This window comes from Canis lupus, chromosome 10 (assembly GCF_011100685.1).
Source record: "Canis lupus familiaris isolate Mischka breed German Shepherd chromosome 10, alternate assembly UU_Cfam_GSD_1.0, whole genome shotgun sequence".
In the NCBI taxonomy this organism is placed as follows: domain Eukaryota; kingdom Metazoa; phylum Chordata; class Mammalia; order Carnivora; family Canidae; genus Canis; species Canis lupus.
Window position 1 is genome coordinate 7,260,054 of NC_049231.1, and position 23,822 is coordinate 7,283,875.

The 23,822-nt window shown below is 40.8% G+C and overlaps 1 protein-coding gene across 2 annotated transcripts in view; it reads left to right on the forward strand.

Annotated features, from left to right (window-relative positions):
* The window catches only part of SRGAP1 (SLIT-ROBO Rho GTPase activating protein 1), a 270,658-nt gene that overhangs the window by 224,157 nt on the left and 22,679 nt on the right, over nucleotides 1-23,822 (forward strand). The window contains exons 12-17 of one of the 2 annotated variants that reach the window (XM_038549883.1): nucleotides 3,424-3,526; nucleotides 7,255-7,315; nucleotides 7,621-7,698; nucleotides 9,749-9,883; nucleotides 20,074-20,179; nucleotides 23,538-23,762. In XM_038549883.1, coding sequence (XP_038405811.1) covers nucleotides 3,424-3,526; nucleotides 7,255-7,315; nucleotides 7,621-7,698; nucleotides 9,749-9,883; nucleotides 20,074-20,179; nucleotides 23,538-23,762 — 708 coding nt within the window. Of the gene's footprint in view, nucleotides 1-3,423; nucleotides 3,527-4,041; nucleotides 4,076-7,254; nucleotides 7,316-7,620; nucleotides 7,699-9,748; nucleotides 9,884-20,073; nucleotides 20,180-23,537; nucleotides 23,763-23,822 lie in introns of both variants that reach the window. The other variant, XM_038549884.1, reaches the window with a different exon arrangement.

Genomic DNA, 23,822 nt, shown 5'->3' on the forward strand with positions numbered 1-23,822 from the left:
CTTTTCCATAAAACGTAGAAATATATCGAACCCTCAGGATTTTAGCTTCTTACCCCGTTTGGGTTCACATTAAAGATTTAACTTTTAATATTACAGCCATCTTGCAATTTTTTTCTTTTGTTTTTTTTTTCCTTTTTTCCATTCATAAAGGGATTGAATCTACTTACTGCTGAGAAAGAAAAGCCTTTTTGGAAGCAGATTAGATTCTGATTTGGGTTGGGAAAAGTTTGCAACTTTTATTTTTCTGTGCCAGCATTTCTGTAACAGCCAGAAATTATTCTAATTAACCTAGCTAGACTTTACACTCTTGAAGCAGAGTTCTCTTTGAGGTGAGAGGCATGTAGAACACTGGTGTACGTGCGTGTGTGTGTGTGTGTGTGTGTGTGTGTGTTGCAATAATTGGCAAGTTGATTTTCAAGGCTCTATAATGTTTCTGCTGGGCAGTTTATTCAAAAGGAAGCCTTTCTTCTTGGTGAATCAACTAGAAAGATACACCTGGTGACTTGTCTAAATGTTACAAAAATACTGAGGGTTTTTTTTTTTCTACCTCATGTGCATGACAAAGAGGAATATTACTTCTGCATAATATGCAGTTTATGAAGCTTTTTTCATATATATTATCTCTGTGCTATCGAGTGGTTAACCTGTTGTCTGTATATCATAATTAATGTCAGGCACTTCAAAAAAGGATTTGTGTTAAAAAGGGAGGAATACAAATATATTAATCTGCAGTAAGAACTATCATTGCTAAAAGACTAGATACTCATGTTGACCCGACTCGTGCTTCCTCTCCTCCACATGGGGTCCTACACAGGAGGCCAGATTATCCAGAAGTCCTATGGGAGACACCAAACCAGAACGTGTCACACAACCCAAGTGTTGAATGGCATGGCCCCGGTTCTGTTCACTGGATGTGTACATGGTAAAGCCAGAGCCATCAGGCGCCTGATAAGCCACCTCTGCCGCAGAAAGTACTTTGATAAGCACTCGGCAGTTTGTTTTCATGTCAGGTGTCTTTCCCAAGGACCGTCTTCACATCTGTCTCCTACTTTAGAATAGTCAGGAGAGGCAACTTGCAGGCTTATGGTAGACAACTCAAGAGATATATCTTCCATTGCCTCAACCGGGGGTACTCTGCTCGTCTGAGTCACACAGGAGCAATGATCTAGCCCTCCTAGGGGGCTTTGGCTCCACTACAGGATTTGCTTGTCCCACGATTCAGTGACCAAACGAGCGGAGTCTGTGTTCTTACCCCTTAGCTTTGTCAACGGCTCCAGGTGTCAGCAAGTGTGCAGCTCTGCTGGGCCTTGTCATAACTATTTTTTTTTTCTAATTTCTGTGTTGGATGCTTTGAGATCTTGGGGCTTTGCTGATCTTAGAGGGGACTGTCACTCCCAAGGTTAGTCAATTCATTGAAATAGTGAAGGTCCAGTGCTCAAGCATGCCTTTTTGTGTGTGAACCATCCAATCCAGACCCTACCCCCCCAGCCACACCCTTTAGGCTTTCACATTCAAGGTCACTCTCCCCCTTCCCTGATCACCACAAAGCCCAGTACCAGACAACTAGAATCAGTCCCTATTCCCCAGAGCCCACCAAAGTTATTCAATTTAGCCAATCCTAAACCTGCCTGCACTCCCTCTGCCTCCGCAACTGACCTCGGGTGTACCCCTCTCCCATGTAGTACCATGCCCCCTCCCCTTGGAGGTGTGGGTAACAAACTGCAATGGCAGTTGCTTCTGATCTGTTGGCCTCACCATACCTGAATAAAAATAAAGTCTGCATTTTAAAACACTTGTAAAATAACGAGGGGCACCAGGGTAGTGCATTCAGTTGGGCATTGATGCTTGGTTTCAGCTCAAGGTCACGAGATTGAGACCAGCGATGGGCTCTGCACTGGGGGCGGAGTCTGCTTGAGGCTCTCTTTCCCTTTCCCTTGGCCCTCTCTTCCCTCCCCCCGTAAATAAATTAAAATTTAAAATCTTTAAAAATCACTTGTGAAATAATGAAAAGAGTGGCTGAAATCAAGCAAGTGCAGTTAAACCCCTTGGTGGGTGACTGTCTTGGTTCTTATGCCCACGAGATCCTTTCCTCGGTGAATAGCACAGAATCCAGGGTCTACAAGAGATTTCAGAAACTTCAGCAGTGGCTGGACATGACATGCCCCTGGTAGAAGTTTCCATATTCACGTCTAGACACTTGCGAAAACTCCTCTTAACCTCTCAAGCATGTGGGGCTTCGGGTGCCGCTTGCGCACACCCAGTTAGCCCTGTGAGCCCATCAGCTAGTTGAGTCTTAGAATTTACCAGTGGAAGGCAGGCAGGTTTGCTCCTCTGCCTCCCTTGATAGCCTAAGAATGTGATAGTATCTTATGAATCTAGTCCGTCTTCCTCATACTCTTGGGATTTTATTGCTCACCTAGCCTTCCTAAGCTTCAGTGAACTGGAAAGGTAATTCTTCCTAGACAGTCTGCAGCGTAATGAAGGGCTTTGCCTAATTTCCAGATGTGATGTATACCCTCCTATAAGCCTTCCAATTAAGAAGTTAAAATTGGACTGTCTGGAGAGCAGTCCTGGGACTCTTCCACGTGTTCCAGTCAGCACAGTTGTAGAAGCTGAGTCAGGTGCTTCTGGCCTTCTGTGCTCTAAAGGAAGAGGCCAGAGAGGCTCTCTCTCTCTCCATGACAGAGCAAGATGATGCAGGGTCTCAATAGAGTGCGAGGTGCACCTGATACACATCCGTTAGAGAGACTAGCTTAGGCCTCGAAGCAAGCAGACTGGAGATGGAGAATCCAGAACAGAATAAAGGGGTGCCTCCTAATGCTCTAAATATTTAAGCGATGAGATAGTTTTTATAAAGAAATAATAATTCATATGAGCCTGTGTCCACCCCCTCCCTGAGAAAACACTGAAACCCCAAACTCATTTTTCACTTGTGACCCCATCAGTAGTCACTTTTGCATAAACTAAAGCCCCATTTGTATCTGAGGAATATTGAACAGATGAGATTATTTGCGCTGAAGAATTATGTTGTAACTAAAAATGTTATATTTAATTTCTCATATTGGGATTTATCAAGATCCCTGATTTTTATGACTCATTGGGTTTTCTCTGTGACTCATAAGCCAGTCGAGTTTGTAACACTTGGCCAGATAGCTCACAATCCCATTTTTAAACAAACTAGCAAACAAATGTCATATACAGCATGCAAGAAAAGGGGTAGTCTGAATGTATGGTTTGTATAGTTTTTGATTACATAGGTGAAAGTAAATAAATGGGAAAGGGGGGAAGGACTATTTTCCCCCATGGGTGGGGGTGGAGAGGGAACACAAGAATTCCTGTTTGTTTGATTTTGATGTGACCTATGGGTGTTTAATTTATTGTTTGATTTCTGCCGTGCTCAGTAATTATATTCCCTTCCCTTAGGCCTCCAAATGTTCCCCCTAAGCCCCAGAAACACAGGAAGTCCAGACCCCGCTCACAGTATAATGCTAAGTTGTTTAATGGGGATTTGGAAACATTCGTCAAGGTACTGGCACCAGCCATCTGAGTGGCTGATCTCCACGCTTCTTACTATAATGGTCTCAGCCTCTCATAAAAGGAGGCAGGTCATTATGTCCAAGTCTGTCCTGGGGCTCTTTGCTTTCCCAGAAAATCAATATAATATTTCCTGAAGTCAGAGAGGAAAGAATATTTGGTTTGAGTGCCTTCAGAAGAGAAAATAAATGTGGGTATTATGCTGGCAAAAGAGAAGGCCCTCTTCCTTTCTTAAAAAAATAAAAAAGGGTGGGGCCATAATTTGTGCAAAAAGGAAAAGAGCTACCTGATAAAATACTCTGTTTTTACTCCTGCAAATTAGATGGCACAAAATTGTTAAAGTATATTGTTAGGGTAGCTCTGAAGCACAGCAAGAGTTTGGATTTCCCATGACTTTAGGAATTCATTATATTGGATAAATTGTAAGACCCTGTGGTCTGTATCTTGTATCTCTGCTGTGTTTACTCTGTCTTCTTTTTCATCCTGTATTTCTGATAATGCTTCTAGCCGAGGACGAAGGAACTCACACGCGAGACATCAGGTATAGTGCTACAGGGAGGCGAGGGCACAACCTCTTTTACTCCTGGAATCATTTTCAAATCATAATCATGCTTGGCTTTAATGAGATGTTTTAAGGTCTTTGAAAGAAAAATGTTTGCAGTTGGAAATTAGGTTTAAAAATAGGTTTTACTATTTATAGATTCCTCTCTCACTTACTATAGAAAGAATTATAGAAATCAAACACTGACTTAAGAGGAATTGTCGTTTCTAGTAAAAGTGGGACCCTACTCTTCAGCCATCTTGTATGTTGGCAAAGTGAACACCAATAAAAAATAAATTTATTATTAAAAAAATATATAGCTAAAGTGGATAAACACTTAGTTTTCACCTTACGTATTTGGCAGTTGTACCAAGTTTGAGTCGAGGGCTTTTGTTAAGGCAAGTCAATATTCAATACCAAATGCACATTAGTACTGGATTATGGACCCTCATGTAAATTATACAAAAAAGAGAAGAGCTTTCTCTTTCGTGGCTAACATTTTATGTCACGGACTCCATTGTTTCTGAAGAGTAAATTTATGTAGGAAACCACATCATTAGCAACCTCCCTTAACATGTTACAGATGTCTTCATGTCTTTAAAGGGAGATCTTGTCAAATATGTGCATTAATGGGTAAAAAATGTGTGTGCGCGCATGTGGCAAGGACAGATAGATAGATAGATACACATATGCTTGCACACACACAGAGATTGAAAGCCACCGGACAGTCTAAATTGCAATCACAAACCCACTGCTGTAAGCCTCCAAAGAGCCTTATTGGCTCTAATTTAATATAAAATTATTGTCAAATTTGATTAGTTTCCCAGCCCAAGGCTTATAAGCAGGGGCAAATTAGATGGAGAGAAGGGAAGATAAAGATAAGATGAGAGCAGAGATGTGCAGCTGATGGCCTGACAGAGAGAATATAGAAAAGCTCAAAGAAACAAGTGTGTGATTCCGTTCTATTTGATAACACAGTACGAGGGTGACTGCTTAAGATGCTAGGAGAGCTCACATTTTTAAAACATTTTTTCATTAAGAACAGTTAATGGAAACCAAACTTAGGTACTAAAGAAGGAGTAAACCAGTTATCATGGGCAATTCACTTAGGTAAGCTCTTGCACGTCCCAGATGGCATATTAGAGAATCTTGGGTTATAGCAGTGAAACAGTGGATCTCGAGATCCCTGTGCTTCCGAAAAGTGCTCCATCAGTTGAGGTCCCCACAATATCATTGTGAGACAGCAAGAGCAAATCACCTTTCCTTTTTCCTGTGGGGAAACTGAGGCACAAAGGGATAGATTTGAATGATACGTGGAGCACAGCCCATTGTTTCACTTCTTATAAAATATTTTCCACCACAGCATCTGGCATCCATGAAATGAAATCAAAACACACACACACACACACACTTATTACTTTTTTGACCCCAAAATTCATTGTATCTGAATAAAATACTGATGGTAAGCAAACGATTGGCAATTACCTGAGTAAATGTAAAAATGAAAAGATTTTTTTAAATAATGTGCAAACTTAAGACATTTTTATTTAGAACTCTCTTAGTGCAAACATTTTTCTTTTAATAACATTTTATTCTTTCTTTTTGTTTTAATACTAAGTTCTCAGCAGAAGTGCGAACTAATATTCTCCTTTTATCACTTACATTTAAATATTTGTTGCTCTTTTAGATTACAGTGTTAAGTGAATTGTTCGTGTAAGAGTTACTTCAAAAAAAAAAAAAAAAAGAGTTACTTCCCCTAAAACACACTTGTATCTTAAAGAAAAATCCGCTCACATACTCAGTAAGTGTCAATGTAATTACATTGCTCTTCTTGAGCTAACTGGTCCACACTAAAGAGTTTTTATTCTTAAGGACCTTCTCTAAGAAATTAATAAAATGTACATCCCTAAAACAAATTAGCTAATTAGAGAAGCTTAATACAGTCTCCAGAAGTGATTGAAGCATTAACTGGTTTACACACTGATTAGATGGTCTTAAAACCTAAAATAAAACTTCCTCAAGAAGTGTATTAGCCATTCTAGGAATAGTAAAGAGTTTTAATGGCTCAGCTGCATTATTCCCAGTCCTTCCCCTGTTGCTTAAGTGGAAAGGTTAGTGGATTCTGAATTGTTCTAATATATTAAAGCAACCAAATTCTTCTTGTGTTTCAGAATAAAATTCCTCATGAATTAGTACCTGATGTCTGCTAATTCATTTTGAACCTCCATGTTTCCTGTAAAGATCTAATTCCTGAAAGAGCAGAGTCTTTAAAAGTACATGAAAAATAACTCCATAGTCAGTAACCTTCTTTAACTACATGGAGTGCATGGCATTGATGCATATTTAACTGTGACTTCAGCAGCTCCTTCATCTCATCTGTCATCCTATACATGTTTTAAAACATTTCCAGAATTCACATTTGTTCAGTACAGTGCACTGACTATATTACAAGACGTGGGGAAAGAGGCCAAAAACTGCCCCTTCCTCAGGAAACAAGATCTAATGGGATGTGCATTTGTGCAGTTTTTTCATAAGCCTAAAAACGATGAAAAATCTATAAGGATGAGTAAGTTCTGGTGAAAACCAAATGGATATATAACACATTATAATCATCTATAAAGCAATCTTCATATCATGCATCTGGAAGCATGTAAGTTTGTTTTATGACAGTTATCATCCAGATGGCGTGCTCTCAGGGATGTCACGGAGAGGATCCCGAGATGTCTGAAAGGTTGGGTTTAGTGACCAGTACAGCCAGTCAGCCCTAAGATGCTGTGGTTGGAATACACAGAGTTCTCTATAGGTCCATTAGGTTAATTACTTGTATAAATAACCCTTAATAAAAGGAGTGATTCATGTGTTCACTTTGATACATGAGCCTAAAAATAAGTAAAAGAGATGAATTAGCTTTGACATCTCTAGACATAACAGAGGAGATTGAAACAGAATTGCCTTAATCGTATTTAATTTGGTTTGCTCCAGAACTGAAATATACCTTTGGTTAAGTATAATTTTTATTTTTGGCCTTAGTGGAATATTTTAGAGGGGGAAGTATTTGGAAATGATCATCTAAAAGAGTAAAAAAGTACTCTCCAATTAGGGTTAAACTGTGAACTTTATTATTATGTGTGATTTATGCCTCTCTTTTGTGGTTGACTGGTTTCCATCTCTTTACCCAGGACTCGGGACAGATTATCCCTCTCATTGTGGAAAGCTGTATTCGGTTCATCAATCTCTATGGTAAGGCATAAACTATGGAATTCTTCTTTTGTCTTTGGGGTTTTTTTAAAAAAGATTGATTGATTGATTGATTGATGTAATTGCTACACCCAACGTGGGACTTGAACTCACAACCCTGAGATCCAGAGTTACATGCTCCACTGACTGAGCCAGCCAGGTGCCCCTGAAATTCTTACTTAAAAAAAAAAATCCCTAGGGTCACTTCAGTAAATGTATATTTTCATTTAACGTTTGGTTATTGGGAAAAGGGGGACCTAGAGGTTGTGATGGGATTTTTCAACCTCTCCATCTTCTGTTCTCTTTAGGTCTTCAGCATCAGGGGATTTTCAGAGTGTCTGGTTCCCAGGTGGAAGTCAATGATATTAAAAATTCATTTGAGAGAGGTAACTGCATGTCTGTACCCATAAGCAAACCATGTCAAAAAGGCATCATCTGCTCTAGATTAAAGTGGCATACTCATTCCGTATATTGGAAGTGACTCATCCCAGCTGCACGTCAGGAATGTTTTCCTTCCTCTTAATACCACCCCCAGACTCCTTCCCCATGACCTTAGTTGGTGCCTTACTCTCATTGTAATTGGCTATCAAATAAATCCTACTGCACTGTTACTTTGCACATTATAACTAGCAAAACACTTTAGTGTTAGGCAGACCCAGAATCAGATCACTCTTCCAGTTACTGATCATTTGATTTCAGTCAAGTTACTCCTCTCCTGTTGGGGCCTCAGTTTCATCATCTGCGGAATTCCAGGATTGGTGTAAGGATTAGGTATAATCAGTGAAAATGCCTGACTCTGTGGGGATGGCTTAGTTATTAATGCACCTCGATTGTAATGATTTCTATCATGTCCACTCCTGGCTACGTCTGCACCTTCCTTCCTCGGCTTGGAGGTCAAGCCAAGCGTGCAGAGTGAGGGGCATCATGGCATGGAGGCAAGGCAAGCTTCTCTCTCTCTGCCCCTTTTCCCTTGGCAGGGAGCCCTTGAAAGTTTGAAACCTTAGTGGAAGTGGTAAACTTGGAGCCAGATTGTTTTCCTGTTCCAAGTTCTCTGACTGAAAATGATGTGTAGAGCAGAGTAGCCTGCCCTCTCAGCAGCTAAGCAGTCCACGTCTCTTATAGGAACCATATTCAGCATAATTTGAAATATATAAAGCATCGGTTTCCTGTGCCAGTCCCCACAAGCAAACTGGTTCATTATTTTTCCTTGGAAAATCCCCTAGTATTTTTAATTTGTTTCTGATCTCTTTGGGTGAGGCATTCTCCCGGGGGGGGGGGGGGGGGGGGGGGGATATTTTGGTGAATTTGTGTTCAGTGATCTGCCAAAGAAAGTGGAGAAAAAGGAATCACAAGTCCCTGAAAATAAGCTGCCTAAGAGGCCAAAAAAAAAAAAAAATAGTTTGAAATGTACAGTTTTTTATGAACCTTGAAACGGACCTGTGATTAGAAATTGGAGTTTGATTTCATTAAGGCTACATATTATGTTGAACTTAAGAAATGTTTTTTAACTTCTTAATTTTAATCTCAAAAAAAAACAGAATTTTAATCTCAATTTAATTCTCAGGGGAGTGGAATAGCCATGCCAATTATATACATTTTAAAACTGCTTACCATAAAGAATATAATTTCATATCTGTGATATATTTTTAAAATTTCTACCTTTTATACAAAAATCCCTGGTACTGGGGATCCCTGGGTGGCGCAGCGGTGTTTAGCACCTGCCTTTGGCCCAGGGCACGATCCTGGAGACCCGGGATCAAATCCCACGTCGGGCTCCCGGTGCGTGGAGCCTGCTTCTCCCTCTGCCTGTGTCTCTGCCTCTCTCTCTCTCTCACTCTATCATGAATAAATAAATAAAATCTTTAAAAAAAAAAAAAAACAAATCCCTGGTACTATTAAGGGTACATTTTCAAATTCCTCTGTCTGATTCCCAAATCTTCCACTGCTGAATGCAGCTTTCATATGTGCCATGAACACCATTGTGCCATTGCGGGAAACATTTGTTCAATTGTAGGTATTCACCATTAGATGCATCCTATAATATTTCTGATATTGTGACTATATTGTATCCTTTTCCCAGTAGGATAAAGAATCGAATGTAGTATTTGAATTCATGTCAAGCTAAGATTAGATTTTAACTTTAAGTCCCACAATATTTTATTTTAAGATTTGAGTAACTCGTAAGGGATTATTTGGTAACATAAGATATTTAAAAAGCTTTATTTCAGCAAACTATTTTTAGGTTAATCATGGGTTGGGATATCTAAACCAATTATTTTAATTTTAGTACCATATAATCTTTCATAAAGTATAATTAAAAGATACATGTATATATAGAAATGGGTGTGAGTATAGAAACATATTTTCGTTCAGAGAAAAAAAGAGCACTGTGCACATAACTAATTTTTTTTTTTTTTTTTTTTTTTTTTTTTGTAGGTGAAAACCCCTTGGCTGATGACCAGAGTAACCATGATATTAACTCAGTTGCTGGCGTTCTGAAGCTCTATTTCCGTGGGCTGGAAAATCCCCTCTTTCCTAAGGAAAGATTTAATGATCTGATTTCTTGTATCAGTAAGTGGATTTCTTTCTTTCTTTTTTTTTTTAAGTCTTTTCCCACCAGAACTGTTTCACTAACCAATTTCCTGGAAAAGGCAGTGACCCCTCTTCACATATCCTCCCCCTAACCATTACCCCATTACCACCAAATTTTTGAGACCATTTGTTTTCTTTCTGGATCCAACATGAGTCATCCTCCCAGCTGTGGCCTCTCCCTCAACTGAGTGGGTTTCCCTCCTGAACATCACAAGCTCCATAGAGCCCAAGAACTTCCCACTTAGTGGTTGGAATAGAGCAGAAAGGCAGGTGCCAACCTGCTAAGGGAGAAGAGGAAGCTGTAAGCATGGGATGTGACTTCTTTTTTGGCTTTTGGCTCTTCTCTTTCTTTGCTAATCTTTGGACTGGAGTAATTTTTCCATCTGGTTATGTCCAGAACTAAGGTAAAATGATGTAAATGGTCTCTAGTATGGTGCAGGGATGCGAGGTGGTAATTACCTGTCCGCGGGCATCCGCAGCCAATAGGCAGAGCTGCTCTGAGACTAATTCAGGACATCCCATGACACTGATGATGATGAGCAGCAGCAGATAGAGCATTGCTGGTTTATTCAGGGAGGCTTCTGACACTATAGGACAGAAGGTGAAAGTAGTAATCCCGGGAATTAGGTATTAACCACATGGAGTTCCATTCCTCCCAAAATGCCATGCCCTTCTTAGTCTCAGTTCCCAGGCAGGAGCCTAGAGCTGACTCAGATCGCATAGCAAGGGCAGTAAGAATACGGATCGAGGGCACCTGGATGGCTCAGCGGTTGAGCATCTGTCTGTCTTTGGCTCAGGGCGTGACCCCGGGGTCCTGAGATCGAGTCCCGCATTGGGCTCCCTGCAGGGAGCCTGCTTCTCCCTCTCCCTGTGTCTCTGCCTCTCTGTGTCTCTCATGAATAAATAAATAAATGTTAAAAAAAAAAAAAAAGAAGGACCAAGTGCCTCTGAGGAAGAAACCTCACCCACCCCCCACTTCCCAACCAGTTCACCCTCCAATACCCAAGTCCTGCTCATCTCAAAAATCCTTCCAGCTTACGCTTCCTTGCCCGTTGCCATCACCAGCGCTGTGGCTCCTCCGTGGGGCTGCTGCTGACAGTCTCCTCGGTGGACTCAGTCCCTGCTTCTGGGTTGTGTCATCTTTTGCCACCACCCCCGTCCTCCGGGCCATTCTATCCTTCACCCTGCCGCTGGATCCGACAGGGCAGATTGGGTTACGTCACTCCCACCCACCCCGCCTTTTTAAGACCTATTGCAGGATTTCCCACCTGAAGGCACAACCTGGGTATGACCAGCTCATAGAATCGAATTCTTCCTCTATCTGATCTCTTCCTACTCGCGTGCACGCCTCTCCTGCCACCCTTTCCCTGTTTATATATCAGCAATAGCAAACAGCAGGCATGCCAGGCCATCGCCTACCTGCGTGCCTTTGCCCACTCTCTTTGGTCCACTGTCTCTGGTAGCTGTTTGGCATCTGCTGTGAAGGCTTTCCTGACCTGGCGCTCCTCCTAGCCTGCCATCCTAGCAGAGCCAGCCACTCTCTCCTCTACTGACATTCCACTGTGTGCGTAGGTCCATCATTTTTCTTAATGCCCCACATTGACAGTGTTTAACCCCTTCCTCCTCTGCTAGGGAGAGAATTCAGGAAAGAGGCTCCAAATGCAGGCTTTGGGCTCCAATAGCCTAGGTCCAGATTGCTCCCCAGCTCTGTGACCTTCGGCAGGTTTCTTACCCTCTCTGCATGTAGTTCCTTCAGCTGTCAGGTAGGGAGCATAGCAGACCGTATATATCACAGGGCTGTGAGCATTCAATGAGTATTAATACCTGTAAAGGGCCAAGAAGAGTGCCTGGCAAAGAGTATGTTACATGAAATGCCTCCAGTGAACTCCAAGGCCTGTGAGGTCTTAATAGATTATTCAATTTTGCAGCCCTTAATACTCGGCAGGGTGAATTCCAGGTACGTGCTAAGTACCGAATTCATAGTTGTTAAATGTCTTCACCAAAATTCCTTTGGTGGAATTCATGCCTAAAATCCTGGCTCTCGCTGGACTGAGTTCCCCGGTCGTTATTCCCCCTACCCCCACCCCACACAGCCTGATGTTTTGTGTTGGATTCAGAAGTGTGCCTGTGGTGTCCATTCCAAGGCCCTTACACAGCCTGAGTCATCACAGCAGGCCTGTGACCCAGCTGGAAAGAACAGAAAAGGAGGTGTCATGCTTCTGGAATTCTCCTTTGGCCTTGTCCAAGAGATTTTCCTTACATCCTAGCCAGAAAGCTTTAACCTGGAAAAATAATAAAGCACTGTACGGTGCTTAGTGGTTTTCTAGGTACATACATCCTATCAGCGTTTCTGCTCACATGTACCAGTAGGATAAAGCACCTTGGACTGCCTTGTCTGTATTGTAGAAGGACTTCATACTTTCACTGACCAAGAAATATTTCGTTGTGGTTGTTAAAATCTGAACCATAGAGTCAGAAAGATCAGGGTTCAAATGCTAGCTTCACCACTTGGTAACTTGGTAACCTTGGGCAGAGATTGATACTTAATCTTACTGAATTATCTATTGTTTTACCTATTTCATAAAGTCTGTGTGAAGAATAAATGAGATGATTCATATAAAGTGCAGCATCGCGCGGCACACGGTAAACCCCAATAAATGTTGCTAGCTATCATCATGGCAACTGTTACGAGTACCCCCACTATGATCTGAGGTCATCTATGCCAGCACCTCGGTTAGCCACTTACCAGTCTGTCTGTTCCTTGACATAATTACCTCGCATGCATTTAGAAATGATGCTAGTATAACCCAGAAGCATCATTGTGGTGGTTCCAGCATGATTTTTCCCAGCCCATAAAGTGTTTCGTAACAATTGAAGTCAAGCTGTCTCACAGTGGAAGAGTCAGGCTTAGTGAAATATGAGGACCGTCGGGGAAGAAAATGGAAAATCTATGGAAATATCTTTTCATGCAGTGTCTTACGTGTGCAAGTGAAGAAGTTGCAAAGACATCCCCGCTGTATTAAAACAGTAGATTGATTAAAGAATGCATAAATAAATAAAACAGTAGATTGATGAAAAACAATGGATTAATCATCCTCAGGTTAGGGGCGCCTGGGGGGCTCAGTTGGTTAAGCATCTGCCTTCGGCTCAGGTCATGATCCCGGGGTCCAGGAATCAAGCCCTGCATCGGGCTCCCTGGTCGGTGGGGAGCCTACTTCTCCCTCTCCTCCTTGCTTGAGCTCCTCTGTCTCTGTCTCTGTCTCTCTCTCAAGTAAATAAATAAAATCTATTTTAAAAATTAAAAAAAATAATCCTCGTATTAATTTTTATGAAAATAGTCTCTATCCCAAGACCTGCATCTCAGAGAAGCAGGAGTCCAGGGTTTAAGGCTGCTAAGGATGCTAATCAGTAGACATTTACCTGTGCTGGTAAGTTAAGTAGTATTGTCCCTGTTTTGGTTAGTGCTGTAGATACAGAGTTGCATAGTGTTGAGCTGTCTACCCCAAACCTACTTTTCCCCATAAGTCCTGTTATATTTTAGTGCATAGTTTTGCAGAATAGGATGTTTTTCAAGAAGACATAATGAGTGACTATATATAACGACTCCTTTTCTTCCAATATCTAATCTCTTAAAAAGGAAGGGATTTCTAGCCATTATTGAGTATTGATCTCTAAGCAAGCATTTTCTCATACCAGTGTGACCTGGATGTGCCATATTTTTTCTGGATTTTCTTTAAATTGTTTGAGAATGGTATAATATGTCATTCATCCTTATGTCTTCTCATCGATGTTAGGATTTTTGATGATTTGAACCATTGGTTAATTGCCAAACTTAATTAACTTAACTTAATCTGCAAAACTTCCTAGGAAACTTCCTGGGGATTCAAAGACTTGATTTTTGCATTCAGAAGGTTTAAAAAAGAATAAGGAGTGCAGATATTTACAAATAAATGCAGTCTAAGTTAGTATGTAATTGAAGCACAAAGATTTAGAAACTCTAGGAGAAAGAGAGAGAGATCTCACACGGGTCGATTGTTTTTATCCACGTCATCTTCTCTTAGCATTGTCATAATTGGATTGATTTTCCCTATTAAGTAAGTATCATGTGATACTTACTTTGTATAGAAAAATCTTCCCTTTGCATCTTTTTTAAGAGTTTATGTAGGTCTCTGAGGCTCCTGAGGGGCTCAGTTGGCGAAGGCCAAGCATCTAACTCTTGATTTGGGCTCAGATCATGATCTCAGGTCGTGATATCAAGCCCCCCTCCCCAGTGGGCTCTATGGGGCTCCTCTCCCTCTCTCTAAAATAAATAAATCTTTAAAAAAAAGTTTACATTGGTCTCTAGTTACCACTACTTTTTGCTTATTTTTGGAGCATTTGGGAAAGATTTTTTTTTAAGTGATGTTATTAATGTGGGATATTTTATTTATGTCCCAAAATACTATATTCTCTGGAAGCTTGCAAATATATATAGTAAAAGAAAATGGGTATTAGCATGCTCTCGCTCACTCTCTCTCAAAAAAAAACAAAACAAAACAAAACAAAACAAAAAAACTTATCTGGATAAAGACCTGGACGACTCCAGTGCAATATAAATTTGAAGTGACAAACTTGGTAGTTTCTCACCCGAAGATTGTTTGTGTTTGGTTGGGTTTTTTGTTTGTTTGTTTGTTTGTGTTTGTTTGTTTGTTTTTAAACCATCCACTTTGTGAATAGTTTTGTAACTGCTCCAGACTAGGCCCACATATTCTAAGCAGCTTCTAGAATGTACATATACCATGGCTTTGAGATTCCCTGGGGCGGAAGTCCAAAAAGACTTGCCCTAGATGAGCTAATCAAGCAATTTGTGATCTTTACTGGCTGCCTCAGGGCTGAGCCCAGATGACACATTTGCACTTCATTTTACATTTTGTGTTACTATCTAGATGACTACTTGAGCACAAGGAAACTTTTTTTTAGGAGGGCCTTTTACCTATCACAATACCAACATGTGGTCTTGGAGAATACTTGAAAAATACACAGATGCATACGATCCCCCATCCTCAAAGAGAATCAGTGGTGTATAGACATTTTGTTCAATGTCCTTCTGCTCTTTTTATATTCATGTGCACACACAATTTTTTTTAACAACCAAAGTGGAACTGTACTGTCCATTCTGTTCATAACCAACCTTCTTTTTGACTCTTTTATTATACAAAAATTCGAACATCTGTAAAAAAAGATACAGAAAATTATAATGAACCCCGTATAAACAATCACCTAACTTTAACAATTTACATTTCTTGGACAAAATTATCCCATTTCTATCCCTTCCATCATCTCCCTGACATTCTAACACTTCCTCTGCATATACGAATCTCTGGAAGATGAGGATTCTTTTTTTTTTTTTAATACTACATGGCCGTGATGTCATTGTTATACCTTAAAAAATAACAATAATTCCTTAATTCACAGAACTCAATCTATTAATGATTATTAGAAAGATTTGCAAGCATTTCGTTTCCTACTTAGATGTGCAGCTGGTAACTCTCATATCGAGGCTAAGCCAAGATTCTTCTAAATGTACTAGGACATCTCTTGGTTTTTCTCTTTCCCTTTTCATTCACACACATATGCTATTGATGCACACAACTGATTAAGACCTTGACGTTGTTAGAACCTAACAGTGAACCTAAAAATGACCTGGGACTAGCAAACTCACCTTGAACGCTGCCCGTTCAGCTTTGCAGCTCAGAAATATTTGTGTGGCTGCCCTTAAATAAACCATCTCTAAATGTGGCCATTCATTTCCTTCCCTGCTGTCATACTTGAGGATGAATTTGCATCTGGTGATTTATTATTTGTTTTCTGACAAATACTTTTGCAGATAGTGCCAAACAGAGGAACTGGCATTTCCAGAGTGTAATGGCCATTTGAGATTTTTTGCCATTTTCTGAAGTAACTTGTGTTTGTGCAGTGAATTTTTCACACACGTTCACACGGAGCCATCAGAGCCCCGTGCTGTGAAGTTGGGATGCTGACCTAGGAACCTGGCAGGGCTGGGAAAAAAAACATGAACAAGCCTAGGGAGCTTGGAGCATGTGACCAAGATTGAATGAATTTCACTTTTCCCTAATTACATGAGATCCTGGATTGTGGAAACAAAGGCCAGCTTAAAAGAAATTCAGATGAAATACTGATTTTTTCCTTACTGACAACTTTTCTGCGGGGAAGAAAAGATGCATCTATTCACGGGGCATAAAATTGTGAAAGACTATGAATTGCCACACTCAGAAGCAGCTGGGAAGGCACATTAATTAGAACGTATGGAGCAACCATAAATTTCCACCTGCTAACTGGACTCCGGAGAGTAAATGAGTCATTAGTACCAGAGCAGGGCTCCTGTAGGATGTACGCTGCAGGCCTGTTGAGCAAGCAGCCAGGTAATACCTGAGTCCTGCCCACAGCCACCGTGCTCTGAGGCCTTCGGGACAGATGGATTTGCTACTAGTTCAGGAAAGCCAGCAGTTCTGTTTTGCTTTGATTTATGTTTACGGTGGTTGCAGAGAATGTATACCAGCCTCCCATAATTTCATCTAGTCCTTTTGGTGTCATTTTTTGTACATTCTTGTTGCCTTTCTCTCCTGAAATCTTTCATTTGCGTCTCATGATGCCTTCCTCCCCCAATTCTTTTTAAATTGTGGTAAAATTTATATAACATAAATCTTATTATCCTATCCATTTTTAAGTGTACAGTTCAGTGGCATTAAATACATTCACACTGTTGTGTCATCATCACCACCGCCCATCTCTACAACTTTTTCATCCTCCCAAACTGAAGCTCTACGCCCAGAAAGCAACTCCCCCTAACCCCTGACAACCACTGTGCTGCTTTCTGCCTCTACGACCTTGACTACTCTAGATACCTTGTGTAAGTGGAATCAAACAGTATTTGTCTTCTTGTGGCTGGCTTATTTCACTTACACTGTCTTCAAGATTCATCCAGGTTGTATGAGAATTTCTTTTTTAAGGCTGAATAAGGTTCCTTGGGTATATATATATATATATATATATATATATATATATATATATATACCTCATTTGTTTATCCACTCATCCGTCAGTGATCGTTTGGGTTATTTCTGCCTCTTGGCTGTCACAAATAATGCTGCTGTGAAATTGGTATATCGATACCTATTCTGTGGAAGTGTTGAATCACGGTATTGTACACCTGGAACTAAAACTACACTGTATGTCAACTAACTGGAATTTAAATAAAAAACTTTTTAAAAACCAATGAGTTAAAAGAAAAGTAACCACCAAACAAACAAATAAATACCTGTTCCCCCGGGGTTTTGTTTTTTTTTTAAGATTTTTTAAAATTTATTCATGAGAGACACAGGCAGAGGGAGAAGCAGGCGCTCTGCAGGGAGTCCGATGTGGGACTCGATCCCAGGACCCCAGGATCATGACCTGAGCCGAAGGCAGATGCTCAACCACTGGGCCACCCAGGCGCCTCCCCACCACCATCCCCCTCCACCAGTTATGTTTAAATGAAAGTCTGAAAACAAACAAACAAACAAACAAACAAACAAATAAATAAATAAATAAATAAATAAATAAATAAATAAAAGTCTGAAACTACTTTTAAGGGGTAGGGGGAACTCAATTTAGAACTGAGAGATAGAAACAAGAGGATCTTAAATTAAGCCTCTTGGGCGTAATGCCTGTGTCTTCTAGCCTGAAAATGGCTTGTCCACTCTGGGATTTGACAAAGATTAAAGATCAGTAATATATGAAGAGTAGTTCCTTTCATATTCTTTCATTTTTTTCTCTAAGACCCCCAAATTAGGCTGAAGTTGCTAAAGCCGTCTCCCTGACAGTTGACCTTAACTTTATACTGAGGATTAGCCTGGAGAATCAGTGGACTTCGCTTATGAAACAGTCCACGTCCTCAGTAAACAATAACAGAAGTTTTGTTGTTTTGTTTCTAATCATAACCCTTATATGGATCTATTTGTGGCTAGAAAAGAGTAGAAGTTATTGCCAGTCAGGAGACCATTAATGGGACAGTTCGTCACTGCAATTTATAATTTGCATAAATATATTAAACCTTGCAACTGTTTGGTGTGAGGCATGAATAGAAAGTCATTTATGCACATAGTTTTTTAAGGACCAGAGAATAGATGCTAGTAAATCTCAATATTTACTTTTAAGAATGAGTCATAAGTCATTTCAAGTCAAGGCTGAGAACCACTGGTTTAAGAGGAATTGGAATGGGAAACTGAATTAGGAAAGTATTATCATGGTCCAAGTTAAAAATAATAAAGATTTCGATTACAAAATTAGCAGCGAGATATCCAGGGGTAGAAGCAACAGAACTTCTGTTCTACGCAAAAATGAAAAATGAAGCGAAAATACCACCTTCCTAGAAGGGATGGTCCTAAGCTTGAGACCAGATGTGCTTGCCATTGAAGAGAACAAGCAAAGATCCTTGAAGGCTGACTACATTTATAGGTCGGAGAGGGTCAAAAAACTGAGAAGTAGAAAGAGAATCAGTTGACTATTGTGTCAGAAATGAAGTCCTGGGGGAAAAAAAAGAAGGCAGCCTGAGATTTTCCAGTAGGATATTTGAATATCTCAAGAGCAATTAAGAGCAAATGTAGTAATATGAAATTAGATTAAGCTTCAGAAATGTTTCTGAAATATTCTTTGAAATTTTTTTCCCAGGAGTGCCTGACAGGCTCAGTCAGTAGAGCATGCAACACTTGATCTTGAGGTCATGAGTTCTAGCCCCGTGTTAGGCATGGAACCTACTTAATTAAAGAAAAATAATAGATAAATTGAAAAAGAAATATTTTTCCCAAACATATCCTTATTGGACATCTTCAAAGTTGTGCTTTATAAAGGGGGTGCCTGGCTGGCTCAGTTGGAGCATGCAGGTTTTGATCTTGGGTTTGTGGGTTCAAGCTCCACCATGGGCATAGAGATTGCTTAAAAATAAAATATTTTTTTAAAAATGTATTTTACTTGATAAAGTACTTTGAAATCCAAGAAAGACAACCAGCTTAAACAGAGAATAGATCTTAGTCCTAGCTCTACCCATCCAGCCAAGTAAAAGGGGTAAGCTGCTTACTCCATTCTCGTTTTCCTAATCCATTAAATGGCGATGACATTGCATGCCCTGCCTACCCCACAGTATTGTTATCTGCATTAAATTGGACAGCAAATAGGAAAATGTATTGTAAAATACAGACCACTGTGCAAATAATGGAGTATTAGTACTAACTTTTTTTGGCTGCTGTTCACAGGCACTTTTGTGTTTAGAAGCTTTGGACAATTTGTATTGCTAGGAAAGAGGTATAAAATAATACTGGGAAGTCCCAGGTACCCCTGTCTTCAGGGAGCTCACTCTCAGACAGGAAAGACAGGATAAGGAAGTAAATAACTGTAAACACCAGGGTATGAGTTCTGTGAGAACAGGAACCAAGTCGCAAACGTATTTCTAATACCTAACTCAGTACTTGAAACCTAGTAGGCTCTCCTAAAATGTGTATTTAAAATTTGATGAAATAACATAATACAAAGTAAAAAGTCATATCAATAAAACACTATCATAGTTTTGAGGATGGAGAGATTCAAAACCTGGTACATGGCCTGAATCATAGGAACACACAAATAAATAGAGGAGGAATCAATGAATCATAAGGGAGATGTGCCCCAAAACTACTTTGGGTGACATGCAGCTTTTGAAACGAGTTGAAACCATGTCAGATGCAAAATCCAGGAAGAGCAGCAAGGGAAAAAATGATTTCTAAACCTAGAAGACGCTAAGTTGCTCAAGACCATGGCAGTCAGAAAAAAGTGATGGGTCAGAGGAGATGCTCTCAGAAGTGGTATTATAGCCAAGCTGATCACTTATTCACTGCTTTGTTTTGGTTTGGGGGTTTTTTATTCACTGTTTTTGGTTACAACTGCGTCTCACCAGGGGCAAGGGCTTGCTTATGGTCAGATATGAAATTTGGTCCTCGGTGTTCTCTAGGCTTTGTGCCCAGCACAGAGCCCAACGCGAAGCCTGAACTCACGACCCCTGAGATCAAGACCCGAGCTGAGATCATAACCAACACCCAGTGTTCTGCTTTAAATGTGGCAAGTGAAACAGTCCTGACCATGTTCTCTTCTGTCCGCAGGAATAGATAATCTCTATGAGAGGGCGCTTCACATCCGCAAACTCCTCCTGACCTTGCCCAGGTCCGTCCTGATAGTGATGAGGTACCTCTTTGCCTTCCTCAATCAGTAAGTACTCCTAATACTCTGCCCAAATGCCTGTCCCGCACTTCCATTTGCACTGCTCTGAATTCTATCTTTGTTCTTGGATTCTACAAAATGGCCATTGGGTCCCATTTGTCAGCAGAATCGAGGAGAAGATGATTGAATATAGACCGGAGCTGTGTTTTTCTTCCAGCAGATCAAGGTCCTTGTGTGATAGCTGAAAGATGCAGAAACTGTGGCCATACATGCAAAAATATACAAATATCACCAAAAAGAACATTTGACAGTGAAATATGTGTTTTTCCAACTTCCACCCAAAGCTAATGTCATGAACATTTTTGTCAAAATGATGTAAACCACCCGCTCACTGCAGAAAATTTCTGTGATTCTTCATGTGGAAGTCAAGGAAGGAGGGGAACTATAGATGTGAATTATATGCGGATCCAAAAAAGAACTTCTGCAAACTCAATATAATGAGACGTTGTCGAGAAGAAGATATTTATAAAAGGCTCAGCATCGATGTAACAGAAACCTTAAAAAAAAAATCACTGCATTATTTTCAAGGAAACTTTTAATTTAAGCACCTTGACTTTTCATTTGTTTGACTTCCTTGTAATAAAAATGGGCCCCACTATACGAAAACCTTCCCCAAGTCCTAGCTAAGAGTCCCCTTGCTAATTCAAGGATCTAGCTAAGTCCTTGGAAATAAAAGAATCTAGGAGGAGTAAGCTCGGGGCAGTGCCTTTTCCTTCTGACATGGTTTGGGTTCTCCCTTCCCCAAATTAGGATATTTTTGTCTTCTCTATTTTTCTTCTTTTTTGAGGTTTAGAGTTCTTACAAGCCTTGGGGACTTACTACAGTCCTGCTGACTTTTATTGAAATCATACCCACCAAGCTGACCCCAGAAACCAGGTATCATCCAATGGGGAGATGCTTGCAGGGAGCTAAAATATGCACGAATGACAGTAGGAACCCGTTTGTATAGAAATCGCCACTAGAAACAGGATCTAGAGAGATGGAGCTTCATTACCCAAGGGGTTTTAAAAACCTGCAGGCTTGCTGACCTGGGCGGGCGAGCTGGCTCCGAAGCTCCAGCGAGCTGCTGAGCAGTGGCAGCCGCACATCACAGAGGAGCTGCTATGGGGCCAGCTCTATCCAGAGGTGTCCCCTGAGGAGCTCTGCCCCTTGCTGGCGAACATGAGGGGGATCCTTACGTCTGTTGTATCTGTTGCATCAGCAGACATGGATTTCAACCAGCCAGAGGTGTTCTTGACAGCTCAGAAACCAAAAAGCAAGGTGGGATCACTTCTGACCAAGCTGCCATCATTTCCAAATTCTGGAAGACCCATAAGATAGAAATTCGAGAGAGCCCCATGAACCAGAGCCATTGGGACTGTAGGCTGGGGGCCTGAGCTGCAGAGTTCATGGCAAATCCCAGGCAAGGCACTCGGCTCATGTGCACACCCCTCTTGCCATAATGGGGCTGGAAATAGGGAAAAGTGGCCTGGAAACTGAATTTCTCTGTTTGGCATTTGACCTGCCTTGCTGAAGATGAAGTTCTTGGAGCACAGGTGCTCATGATCCCTCCCTAGTTAGGGACTTGGGTTGAGTTTTGTTATTGTTGTTGTTGTTTTGATCTTATTCCCTCACTAGGATTAAATCCTCAAATGAAAAAAAAAAATCCAGAGACTTGCCATCTTCACCTTTCCTTGCATGTGCCCCCCTTCCCCAGTGTGGAGCGCCTCGAGTTCCCCCCGGCCCTCTACGTGCTGTCCCCACCAAATTTTCCTGGCACACCTGAGCAAACCCACTTCGAACCAATAAACCACAATAGCCTAGGAAGGCAGACTGGGCATCAAGAAAGTTCTCACAACCTGAATCTAATCTCAACAGAAGAGCAAACGACATGCCACCAGTCAGCCGGCTGGCATTGCTTCCAGCATTTATGCCCAGAGATGCCCCCTGGGGCTCGCTGCACCTGCCTTCGTGCAGAAACCAGCCCCAACCTCTAGGGTGGGATGCTTGGGACAGGAATTAGAAGAAGAGAGAAAGCCTCTTGTCCCTTAATAGTAAAATCGAAACATGGTTATATAACATTTTTATAACAAGATTTTGCTCTTCAAGCCAGCACTAAATTTAAGATCCAGAAAGATTAACTGTGACTCTCCCCACTGAGCTCACATGTGTCTTTTGAAAATTAGGCCGTTCTTATTCTGAGTCTCACTTCTCCTCCGTGCATCCATTTTCCAGATGATCCGTAACATGATCATTGCCTTTACTGTGAACCTCTTTAAAGAGCGTATGCTTGAGAAATGGCAGAAGGAAAAGGCATATGTTAGCTGAGGAAATTACGCTTTTGTGTTTTCTGCTTTCTAGGCTATCTTATTTCCCAAAATGGGTAAAGGATCAGGTCATGTGGTATTTCCTTTTCTTTGTGTCTGTCACCATCCCACAAATGTGACTGAGTCTTTTTTTTTTTTTTTTTTTCTCTTCTTCCATTTGTCATCTGTTCACCTGGATTTCACATTTCCTTCCACGATTGACATTTGATTCTTGGAAAGATCATGTCTCTGGCTTCTCCCTAGAACAGCACCTTTTGCACATGTTCCAGGCAGAGCAAAAAAGAGCTGCCTTATTTTGAGTCACTTGTGGAAAATATCTCACAAATATCCACTGGCCTGAATTTACAAATTAGGACCGACAACCAGAAATTTCCCCCCCAAGTCTGTAGCCTGCCAGCTCTACGAGGAATGGGAGTTTTGTCGCTGCCACAACATCTTCTGTGACATTGACTGTTGGGTAGTTCTGGTAGTCTTCCCCAAAAGCAGATTATAAAGCCCAGAGTTCTTTGCTTGCTTTCGGGGGTCACAAAGAAAAGGTGCTTTGTTTTCCTCTAGGCTTTCCTCAAGATTTATAAGGGAGAACTGAAATCTGAGATGTTTTTGAGTAGGTGGGAGGACATTTTAAAGATATCCACAAGGCTTTATGGAGCTCACTACTGCCCTTCCCACATCTACTGGAATGGCATTTAGAGCCTCACCCTAGTGTTTGTGAACGAAACTCATTTACTTGATCCTGGTCTCCGTTGTAATCAAAATTATCTTAAGCTCTGTTCTGGCTTTGAAAAATGCCACTTAATTAAGCAAGGAGGATTTATATTCCCCGTTTAGTTCTTCCTAGCTGAAAAGTTAGAAGTTGCTTTATTTTCTTTGTAATTTGCTGAGGCAACTTAAAAGAGATGGAACATTATCTTATTCTGATGATAAAAACCAAACAAAATGCTTTGGATCCCTATTTTCAGAATATAAAGTTTCTTATCTAAAACATCAATTTTCTTTTTGTCTCTCCTGTTCTTTTGTAACCCTTTTCTTTTCCGTCGTAGCCTTTCACAGTACAGTGATGAGAACATGATGGACCCTTATAACCTGGCCATTTGTTTTGGTCCCACGTTGATGCCCGTCCCAGAAATACAGGATCAAGTGTCTTGCCAGGCTCATGTGAATGAAATTGTCAAAACCATCATCATCCACCATGAAACTATTTTCCCAGATGCTAAAGAGCTGGATGGCCCTATTTATGAGAAATGTATGGCTGGAGACGACTATTGGTAAGTCCGGGAATTTTAGTTTTTCACACCCCTGGGAAAATTATGAAAGAACAGATATTG